Raw genomic sequence first — 11,828 nt, 5'->3', positions numbered from 1 at the left:
CTTGGCCGCGTCTCAAGGGTGGCCTAATGACGCCGAAAGGACCTTTGACCTTGACAATGTTGCCACGGTTATCTTGGTGGCTCTGGAGCTGCTGAGCCGTCTCAACATTGATCTTGAACGCTTGAGCCAAGATCTCAGGTGCGAAACCAGTAAAGATGTTGTTTTGTTTCTGCTGCTGTCGGCCTTGTAGCCATTCCTGCCCTTGTGGGTTGTTTCCGGCTATCAAGACTGGCTGTAAACATCAAAAAAAAATTTGTGAACTTTTAGTGGGGAGATTTAAAGGGTAAAGATGTAAATCTAATTAACCCAAAAGAAATTTCACCAAATTAAATTTCATGTAAAGTTCATAAAATTAGTTAAAGAATTAATAATTATTTTCTTAAAGTGAATACTATAACTGAAAGCTACTTAGTTTGAGATATATAAAGATTAATCGAAACATAACCAAACAAATTTTAGTGCTAAGTCGTTAAGNATTATTATTCTTATTATTACAAACCGAACTGTAGATTCAAACGCTATTCCACCACGAGCTCATCAAGCCTCAAACCCTAGGCCTTCCATAGCTCATCGGACCACTGCTGTGAGTCAATGTGGTCTCCATCGTGCTAAACTTAACCCGTTTAGCATCTTGGGGAGAGATCTGAAACCCATTGGTTATAACCTCAAGTGGCAAACCTGTCATGACTGAGGTACGACCCGCGAGTGAGTTGACTTGTGCGTTTTCGTTTGTCTTGAATTCGATCCACTGGAATTGTTCGCTTGTCGCACGTTTCATGACCGAGAAGCCTTGTGGCACGACAAGCAACTGTCCGTTTGAGATCTCTTGGTCGAACACTCTGTCTCCATTATCGTTCACCATTTGTATATGAGCCTTCCCGTTTGTTACGTAAAGTGCCGAGTTTGCGTTTACGTTCCACTGGGGTAGCACCATAGCATTCTGCATTCACGCGCACATAGACAAAAACAAAAAAAGAAAGTAGTTTTTGTGATTTTCAGTGACATTATAAAATGCAAAATATGTTATTTAACTGAAACGATTAAAAATTGTAAGATATATATATACATACTGATCAAAACGATTTAGATTATTTCAAGTTTTTAAAATTCCAAATCGGAGGAGTAATAGTTTATCTTGGCAAATCAAATATTTCATATGTCAGCATTAAATTAAGCTAAAGCTTTTTGGAGCTTACGTTACGGATGGAGCCACGAAGAGCGCTAAGGCGGAGAAGCCTGAGGATAGGAAGATTGTAGCTGTTAAGTGTGCTAATGTATCCGAGTGATGGCTTGTACACGTCAGCATCCGACGGGTCATCGAGGTTTTCGGTACATCGCATTGTGCACAAAGTCTCCTCTAAACCGTTAGCTTTTTCCTGTGGTTGCTGGCCGCCTTGGCCGCGTCTCAAGGGTGGCCTAATGACGCCGAAAGGACCTTTGACCTTGACAATGTTGCCACGGTTATCTTGGTGGCTCTGGAGCTGCTGAGCCGTCTCAACATTGATCTTGAACGCTTGAGCCAAGATCTCAGGTGCGAAACCAGTAAAGATGTTGTTTTGTTTCTGTTGCTGTCGGCCTTGTAGCCATTCCTGCCCTTGTGGGTTGTTTCCGGCTATCAAGACTGGCTGTAAACATCAAAAAATAATTGTGAACTTTTAAAGTGGGGAGATTTAAAGGGTAAAGACGTAAATCTAATTAACCCAAAAAAAAAAATTTCACCGAATTAAATTTCATGTAAAGTTCATAAAATTAGTTAAAGAATTAATAATTATTTTCTTAAAGTGAATACTATAACTGAAAGCTACTTAGTTTGAGATATATAAAGATTAATCGAAACATAACCAAACAAATTTTAGTGCTAAGTCGTTAAGTAATCTCTTTCAATTAATCAAACAAACAAAAATGTTGAAAAACAAATTAAGAAATTTATTTTCTTGGTGATTGGACTTACTCTAAGGTTGCGGTCAAGCTGGTTCTGGTTGTTGGCGAGATCGGCAGCTGCAACAAGAATGAGAGGCTCATTTCCGTTGTTGTAGAGNGGGAGAGATCTGAAACCCATTGGTTATAACCTCAAGTGGCAAACCTGTCATGACTGAGGTACGACCCGCGAGTGAGTTGACTTGTGCGTTTTCGTTTGTCTTGAATTCGATCCACTGGAATTGTTCGCTTGTCNCCGCACCGTAGGTGCTCTACTTTCTGGTGCATGTCACGGAACCCTTGACTCTGACCCTGGCCTTGACTTTCTCCAAACACCGGTGATTCAATGAATGTCTCGGCGCATCCCGGAATCACTCTTCCCATTAGACCCGTTCCTATTACGAGTGTTCAAGTAATTGCTCATTCGATTAGTGAAGTATATCTCTCTTATATATCATAACCACATTACTTTTTTACAAAACTAACGTGGGAAAAAAAAAGTGGATATATATAATACTATATAATAGTAACGCACCGTGAACAACAAACGTAAGTTTGCCGGCGTTCATGAAAGTGGGCAAGTAAAGACCCTGAGGCTCAATGACGAAACGCTCAAATGCGAAACCGGAGCAACGGAGCTGAGGTGCATGGTGATCCCAGACCTCGATGCGACCACCCTCGCTCTGGATTACTTGAGACGGTTCGAGCGCATTAAGTTGATCGAGCTGGCACTCATTGGGCCATTGTTGAGCTGTGTAGCCATGGAAGAGGATCAATAGTGTCAAAGAGAAAGAGACAATAGATGAGGTTCGACCCATTTTACTTTCTCTTTATTACTTTACTTGTACTTTGTGGGTTTTGGAGTTTAGGTATTATTTATAGGAGACTTGTTGTGTAGGGTTCTTCTAAAAATATTCTATAAGTTCTATTCTTTAAATTAATAATGGAAATTTAGTCGAAACTACCACATTTCCTAAAAAAACTTTTTTAAACTACCACATGTGAAAACATTTTTTCAAAACTATCATAAATCAACTTTTATCACATATAAAAAACGAAATTATCCCTGCAAGTGATAGATTTAAAGAGACAAAATTGTCTTTATAATGTGAGACCAATAATAAAATATTAATTATTAATTATTTTTATATTTTTTTGTGGATCAAAAAATAAACAAATGTGATGGACAATAATTAGTGTCCATCAAATTTACGAAATTTCTTTTGTTTTAAATTTTTGTCTGCCAACATAATTTAAATAACTTGTCCATAAGTATTAGTAAAACTAAAATGTTCACACTTATAAGTAAAAGAATCATAGTTCAAAAGATTAAAAGATTTAAGTGGATGACGTCCAAAAAATAAGTTTCGAATTGTCTATAAATGAATTTTATAGAATATAAAATCTAGAGACGAATGTAATTAAAAAGATAAATTATGAAAAATTTTAATTAATTAAGCTTGTAAATCTAAAAGATAATAGAGTGAATGTAAACATTCTTAAGAAAAAAGAAAAAAAAAAAGAGAGAAACCAGACGGAAAGAATGTATGTGAGAGATAGATAAGCATGAAGAATAAAATATATATCATATATTTCTATATTAAACAAAGGATATTTTCATCTTTTTCATTTGAGGTTGTCATATTAGATAAAAAGAATTAACAAATGTGGTACAAAGAAAAATAAAGATTTTGTAAGATGGTAGGTTTGTTAAAAAAACTTTTTAATAATTATAGGACAAAATCAATGAGGTTGGTAAAAGAAGGGTTTGATTAAACTTTTTATGGAAGACTACATCATATTAATTTAATAATTTTTGTATGAAGTAATGTGTATTCTCGTTTTAATTTTTGGAGGGATTAAATGCGTCGAACAAATAATTTGAATTTTGAAAATTATCACGAATGAAAATTATATAATTAAGAACTAGTTGAACTTGTATAATGGAGGGAGTAGACACATTTCAGTTTGCATGGCTCTTTAAAGTGCATGTTCTTACACATCACTACATGTCTACATCAGCATCAAATACAATTGTATATATTGAAAAACTGACAACGAGGAAACAAAACGACAAAAGAGTTTTATTTGTAAGAAAAGAACATTCAAAGTGAAGACTCGAGAGTAGTAATAATCACCTGAGAACCACGTGATGAAGTGGCGGACGCGACGAACGGGCGTGACGAGTATGTGGCTGCATGCTGCTCAGATGACTACACTTGGATCCATCTTTCTAATCTGTTTTGTCTTCTTGTGCTTTGTAAGAAAAAACTTAAGCAGGGAACATATTTCTAAACTTATGCTTCGTGTATTGATTTTTTAATGATTAGGCCTTAATTATCTAGATTCCGATTACCGAACATGTGTGCGCCTAATTTAGAAGTTAGCCCATTGAAAGTCATCTACAGACCAATGTCTAAGCCCAATATTAGGCCCATACAACTCTGGGTGGACTTTTTTTTATACTTGTCTGTTCTCCAACTGCGTGCCGTTCCTTAGAGACAACATGAATTTAAGAATTTTAGAACAAATTATATAAATTTATTTGTATTTTACATTATCATATTTTTATAAATTCTTACACTATCTTGTTTTAACATTTTATATGTTGAATGCATGATGTATATAAGTGTGGGTAAGGGATAGATAATATTTTTGGTAATCAACCAGTTAATTAGTTTTATTCTCTACTGATACTGATGAGGCAATATAAAACTTATGGGTCTTCCACTCTCCCACATGCCAACTTGTGTTTCCCAGCTGTCACTTAATCAGCTTGTCCACTCATTTTGTTCGTTTTACAGAACACCCACAAATATTATTCTACATAGTACATACATTGATACATACATGATACATATGATGCATGCTACATGTCTACGCATCTATATGCTTAAAATGTATGTACGTATGTACAGACTGTATCATATTATGTATACTCTGAAGATGATATTTTCTTCAAAAAGGTTCTGACTTACTACTACTACTTCTTAGGACCTACTATGTAGAAGATTTTACGTCTAAGGATTTTTCATTTTTTTTCTCCTTTTCATTCATCTATCGATTATTGTCCACCTTAAGTTGTGTTGTCGAACATTATCTTCTATTCAAAACTGTATGTAAATTCAAATTATCGACCCTCGATCTCATTACATGCATGTGACGTGGGCTCTACCGACGGATCCACCAACCTCTTATTCTATTATAATATTCTTCTCTATTGTTACAAACCGGATCTTAACGGTTAATATATATATATATGGGTTTGTTAGCTTAGTACGTTTTTAAAACTTAATAGTCAACAACATACATACACTATTTATAATAAAGAAAAGAATATATTGTAAAATAAATGGTGGTAGAGATAGAATTTTGAGTGGAACCAGAGGAGAGAAGAGCATTACTAAAAAGTCCTAATCAATAGTTTTAGGAAAAAAAGAGGAAAGAATGAGAGAAAGAAAGCGGAGAAATAGGAGAGAGAAGAAGTTGGTTTGATTTTGATTTGTTTTTTTAATTCTTCCTTTTTGGTCCCAACAATCTAAAACAAAAATGTTGGCTACTTAAAATTTATTTTTAAAAATTTTAAAGATAGATAAAAATCTATGTTTTTTTATTTGTAATTTGATATGCAGTTTGTTTGATGATTTTATTTGAAAATATTAAATATGTTTTACAAATTTTATATCCCGTACATTTTATTAAGTATACAGATGTCTGTACACATTATTAAAAGTACAGATATGTGTACATATTATTAATAGTACATATGTCTGTACATATTATTAAGTGTACAAATGTAATTTGTTTAATTTTTTGGGTTCTAGATGTCTGTACAAATGTTTGTATTGTAATGATTTTGTAAAAATTACATCTGTACTCTTAATAATGTACACACATCTGTACTCTTAATAATGTGTAGGAATACAAAAGATATATATATATATATATATATATAATATTTAAAAATAATAAAACAAAATTTATATCAAATTTTATATCAAATTTTAAAGAAAAAAATATAGATTTTTTTGTATTTAAAAAGTTTTCTAAAAAAATTACATTAACAATTATTTGAAAAAAAATAAGAAATGAAGAGAAAAAGAGACAATGGCATAAATGTAATTAAAAAGATTGCTTAAAGATAAAAAAAGACTGAGAAAATAGATAAACAGTGATAAAAATGGTTTTTCTAATTATAAATCGTGAATGTATTTTATTCGTTTGAAAAATGTATCATTTTGCCAAATATCTATATATATATATGAATTCATACATATATAGTATATGTTAATAATAGACATTATTTTGTCTACAAACGATTTGTATTGACTTGGCCATCTCATTCCAACAAAGATACAACTCATCAGTTTCAAACACTTAACTACGATATAAACCATTACCTTCCGATCTCATTTTCTTAATCGCTTCACACATCAACTAAACAAACCAATAATGGCCATCACTCGTCTAGCTCTGGCTCCTCTCCTCCTCATCGCCGTCGTACTTCTCTCAACCAAGGCAACGGCTCAGCCGGCAGCCCCCGCTCCAGGTCCTGCTGGTCCTATCAACCTCACGGCGATCCTTGAAAAAGGCGGACAATTCTCTACTTTCATCCATCTTCTAAACATCACTCAAATCGGTAGCCAAGTGAACATTCAACTCAATAGTTCATCTGAAGGTATGACAGTGTTCGCACCAACAGACAATGCTTTCCAAAACCTTAAACCCGGAACTCTAAACAAGTTAAGCTCAGACGAACAAGTTAAACTCATTCTATACCACGTCAGCCCCAAATTTTACAGTATGGATGATCTCCTCTCAGTAAGTAACCCGGTTAGGACTCAAGCTTCTGGCCGAGACAACGGTGTTTACGGGCTTAACATCACCGGTCAAACAAATCAAATCAATGTCTCAACTGGTTATGTGGAGACACGTATCAGCAATGCCTTGAGGCAACAACGTCCTCTCGCAGTTTATGTAGTCGACATGGTTTTATTGCCAGGTGAGATGTTCGGAGAGCACAAGCTCTCGCCGATTGCTCCTGCCCCTAAAAAATCTCCATCCAGTGAGGTTTCGGATGACACCACTAAAAAGGCGGCAGCCTCGCCATCGGAAAAGTCAGGTTCCGGGGAGAAGAAAGTTGGACTAGGGTTTGGTCTTGGACTTGTTGTCTTATGTATGAAATTTTTATTTTGAAATTTGAGTATATCAATGAATTGTTTTGGTTTCTATATATATTGAATTTATCCTGTGATTTGGAGTATGAAATATGAAATTTGTTTATTAAAATTCAATGAAATAAAATGTGAGATTTTTACTTCTTGTCGTCAATTGTGTGCCTGTCGAAGTGAACTATATCACATGTGGATAACTGTTTTCTTGGCCAATGAAAAACTATACCAAATAATATATTACAGTGTATACTTAAAATTCTGTTTAATCAACAGAAATATTCGGTTCACATGTAATGTTTCAAGTCCGATCCTAAATAAACAAATACAATTGATGAGATACTTATGGTCTTTTCAATAGCAAGTTCCACTTCATCACTTTTTGAACTCTATAGCTACGTGAAGATTGGATCGAAGGACGGTTAGTTTTGCTAAGTGAACTTCTAAACTACTTAAAAATCAATCATTGAGCCGATTAAACTGTAAATATTAATCGATGCATCAGATCCGAAAAAATAGCCACCTTACCACATGCGATTATGGGACCATAGATTGTTTAATTTTTGATTTTAAGTCTACTTTATTCGATTCTATTATTTAATTTTGACCGGCAGTATCGTTTAGTATTCATAATAGATTGTTCAAAGAGTTGTTTTATTATATTGTAACACACACTCTTTGATAACACATTAACACTCTTTGATATAAAAAATCATAATTAAATTACTTAGTTGCCATTAAATTAGAATAGTAGCCAGGAAAACAAAACAGTGAGCGACTACTTATGAATTAATCTTTAGACTTGCTGTCTAAACATGTCTTGTATAATTTCACAAAAATGTTAACACACTTGCTGACGAACAAAAAAAAAAACGCATGGAACTTTTTTTAAACATTGACTATATGACATAATGGGCCTCTTTGAAAATACATAATGGGCTTAATAAAGCATATTATAATTAATGGGCCTGTGCAATTTAGCAGGAACATACTAGAAGATAGTTCGCCATTATCATTTCTAAAACCCTAATAAGATTCGCCGGCAGCTCCGATCGTGATCTTTCCTAAACCCTAACATCGCCGGTGATTAACAGCTGAGCGAAGGTTTCTCTCTCTCTCTCTCTCTCTCTCTCTCTCTCTCTCTCTCTCCCCACTTTATTTTTCCTCGGATTTGTCACTGTCTTTATTGGTATGCTCTGTTTGGTTGCCGAGAAAAGTCACGCAGTGCCTGATCGTCGTTCAGTTTGATAGTCACTTGCGTAATTTTATCGGTAGAATCGTCATTTGGTGAAAGCTATTGCTCGTATATTCTTGTTTTAAGTTTATAGTCCACGATCTATGGATACTGAACCTATATGCTAATGATCAATGGCTGGATCGATTTTAGCTCTGGGATCTGTTACCGATGCTTTCAGTTTCTGAAGCTTGTTTGTGCGATCTTTACGAATTCGTGTTTGTTCTCCACTTGTTTCCCTGTCCATCGATTCTTAGTAACACCAGTTCTGTATTTGCTCTTTTGAATTGGAGGCTTGTGCATTGATTTTTCTATGTGTGTGATTTTCTTATGGCGGTGTTAAGTCTTTTGGATCTTCGTATATGGAGGTTTTTGATTGCTACTTTATTTTTTTGGTATTAGGAAATGAGTTTCAACAAAGTTCCCAACCTTCCTGGATCACCTGCTCTCTCTGCCCTTCTTAAGGTCAGCGTTATTGGTGGTCTCGGTGTCTATGCCCTTACTAACAGTCTCTACAATGTTGATGGAGGACACCGTGCTGTCATGTTCAACCGATTAACTGGTATCAAGGAAAAGGTTTGTGTGTTTCTCAAACTAACAATAGTTACTTTTGGATCTGCGTCTTTGAGTTGTTATTTTGCAAAGCATGATTTTTTACTTGGATTTGTGGTTTCAGGTATACCCGGAAGGCACACATTTTATGTTGCCATGGTTTGAAAGGCCAATCATCTATGACGTTCGTGCACGACCTTACCTTGTTGAGAGCACCACTGGTAGTCATGACCTTCAGATGGTGCGTTATGGTTTCTAATGCTTTTTTTTTTTTTTTGTTCTGTCTGTTTGTACTATTATCCATCCAGCCTATGATCTAATCTTTCAAATGTTGTTGGTGTATATGAAGACCTTCCTTCTTTTGAAGTTTTGTTAAGATCCTTATATCAGTATTAAGACCGTGCTTTTAAGTTGGGATGTGATTATCACTATGGAGTTGCAGATTATGTTTCACTTTCCCTGTTAAAATATCACATGATTACTGTAGATGGATAGTTGATTGGTAAAGAAATGGGGAAAACTTTGATTAATAATAGATATATTTTTCGTTTTCCTTTGTGTCTTTCCGGCTTTAGTTTCTGACTATGAAACAAGACATCTAATTAAATTTGTTTTAGGATGAGATTAAATTTAGGTGGAACAAGTTGAATGAAGTGTCTGTTTTTTCTTTAAGGGTGATTACGTGTTTCTGATATTTTCCTTGGTTGTTGCACAGGTGAAAATTGGACTTAGGGTGCTCACCCGTCCCATGGGTGATCGTTTGCCTCAGATTTACCGGACCCTTGGCGAGAATTACAGTGAAAGGGTTCTTCCTTCTATCATCCATGAAACCCTAAAAGCAGTGGTAGCTCAGTACAATGCAAGCCAGCTCATAACACAGAGAGAAGTAGGTATCTCAACATTCTTCTTCCACACGCTTTTCCTGCTCTTTTTGTTTCTTATGGTGGTCTGTGATTACTCTCCTCTAGGCTGTGAGCAGAGAGATACGCAAGATTCTGACAGAGCGAGCTTCTAACTTCGACATTGCTCTTGATGATGTCTCCATCACGACCCTCACTTTTGGCAAGGAGTTCACCGCAGCAATCGAGGCAAAACAAGTCGCTGCTCAAGAAGCTGAACGGGCTAAGTTCATTGTGGAGAAAGCCGAGCAAGACAGGAGAAGTGCGGTTATCCGTGCCCAGGTATAGGATTGTAGATGTCTGTTGCAGATCTAATGACTTGGAGATTATAGGTATCGGCCTAAAGTATTTGGTCTTTTACTTACATCTGTGCAGGGAGAAGCTAAAAGTGCTCAGCTGATCGGACAAGCAATTGCAAACAATCAGGCATTCATCACTCTGAGAAAGATTGAAGCTGCAAGAGAGATTGCTCAGACCATTGCTCAATCTGCAAACAAGGTTTACCTGAGCTCCAACGATCTGTTGCTCAACCTCCAAGAGATGAACTTGGAGCCTAACGCTAAGAAGTAAAAGAGAAGGAAAGAGTAAGTTTTCTTAAATTATTTTCTCTAAAAAAGTCTCCACCTTGGAAGTAAAGAACCGGTTCGGTGCTTGACCAAATGACCCCTTCTCTCTCTTGATAGATTTTGAAAATAGTCTGACATATTGCAACTCGGTTTGGTTTGGCTTTGGTCTTGGAGATTATTATACATCATCATGTTCAGTGAAACTTATCGTTGGATATTTACCCGGAGAATTGATGAAGTCAAATTTAAACATAATAAAAATTCATATTCATATGATCTTATCTATGCCAAATTGTCAATAGTTCTTTAGTTATATGGGACATACGACATGCTTATATATTCGGATATAAATTAAGATACCAATCCCATCAACTTTTAAAATATTATTATTTTCTCGTTAAGTTCTTTGTTGTTAACTTTGCTATTCAATTTTTCCTTTTAAGGGATTTGTATTGGAAAGAAAAAGATAAAATAATATTATTGCACACGTATTATAAGATTTTGTATGAGCATAGCAACATGGACCCTTCGTATTTGATGACGCTTTGCCGGCGCCACCATGATAGAGACGTCTTTTTCTTTATTTTTTACCGGTAAGGATTTTTATGGGGGTGACGAAACTCCGGCGAATTTTCCGGTGACGTCAAATTAATTTGTTTTTTTTTTTTTTGACTTAGTTTTCATTCTATCGGTGGCTATATATGATATATATACCCGACGACTGCTTTTTATGATGTCATGTATTATCAAAACTAGCTGGAGACGAGTGATGACCGTTAACCAATAAATTAATTTAAAAGGCTACTCAAATGTTTTCTGAGTAAATTATACAGTAGATTCAAAATATTACGTAATTAAAGAGGGAACGGAAAGGAACAACTTGCTGTTTCGTAAAGTTAAAGGGAGACGTCATGTCGTTTTGTCACGGTGAGGGTCTTCCTCCATCTTTTGTCATTTTTTTCCTACTTCTCAGCTGTTTTCTTTTGACGAAAGGAGTTGTTGTTTGATTCTACCACAAAGATGATACGTCATCTGTGGGGTTCGTGACATACGATGTCCCGATCAGATCACAAGTTAAACCAATCCTAAACGAGGTATTCAAAAATGTTTATGTATGGAAAAGAAACGATTATAGTTTTCATGTTTCAACGAGAATATAAAATACAAATTGATAACATGTTAGAGAAAACAAGTCATCGTCATGACGTAATAGAGATGATCTGAAAATCTAAATGGTCCATACAAATGATTTGCCTTTATCCACAAAAACGTAACCATACGAAGACAAATTAACTAATGACATACGTTTTTATTAAGCAAATAAAGAAATCTGTTGACATCAGCCTCTTGCTATGCCTTCGTCATCATTTACTTTAAAATAAACTATATATCGTCGTGCAAGTCATTGATTTATAAATTGCTACAATTTTTCTAAATTACAACAGTTCAAAAATGACATTTCGTTAAGATGATAACAATTATATTAAAT

At 35.1% G+C, this 11,828-nt stretch overlaps 3 protein-coding genes across 3 annotated transcripts; 2 read left to right on the top strand and 1 right to left on the bottom strand.

The window, feature by feature from the left end:
- Positions 476 to 2,786, bottom strand: LOC104761312 (12S seed storage protein CRB-like). The gene is made up of 5 exons (XM_010484386.1): positions 2,453 to 2,786; positions 2,102 to 2,312; positions 1,952 to 2,048; positions 1,197 to 1,625; positions 476 to 940 (listed from the first exon to the last, which is right to left on the bottom strand). Exons 1-5 carry the CDS (start codon positions 2,733 to 2,735, stop codon positions 545 to 547), a joined length of 1,416 nt encoding a protein of 471 aa, XP_010482688.1. The 5' UTR covers positions 2,736 to 2,786; the 3' UTR covers positions 476 to 544.
- Positions 6,238 to 7,093, top strand: LOC104761303 (fasciclin-like arabinogalactan protein 9; the record flags this gene model as incomplete). Its single annotated transcript, XM_010484376.2, is given in 1 exon segment — positions 6,238 to 7,093. A coding segment is annotated over 1 exon segment (724 nt), but the record flags the coding sequence as incomplete, so codon positions are not given.
- Positions 8,090 to 10,556, top strand: LOC104761295 (prohibitin-2, mitochondrial). The gene is made up of 6 exons (XM_010484364.1): positions 8,090 to 8,192; positions 8,725 to 8,898; positions 8,999 to 9,115; positions 9,590 to 9,760; positions 9,843 to 10,055; positions 10,149 to 10,556. The coding sequence occupies exons 2-6, from the start codon at positions 8,728 to 8,730 to the stop codon at positions 10,341 to 10,343; spliced, it is 867 nt and encodes a 288-aa protein (XP_010482666.1). The 5' UTR covers positions 8,090 to 8,192; positions 8,725 to 8,727; the 3' UTR covers positions 10,344 to 10,556.

This window comes from Camelina sativa, chromosome 3 (genome assembly GCF_000633955.1).
Source record: "Camelina sativa cultivar DH55 chromosome 3, Cs, whole genome shotgun sequence".
Lineage (NCBI taxonomy): Eukaryota > Viridiplantae > Streptophyta > Magnoliopsida > Brassicales > Brassicaceae > Camelina > Camelina sativa.
Note: the sequence above shows the minus strand (reverse complement) of the source record. Positions and strands in the feature narration are given on the sequence as shown.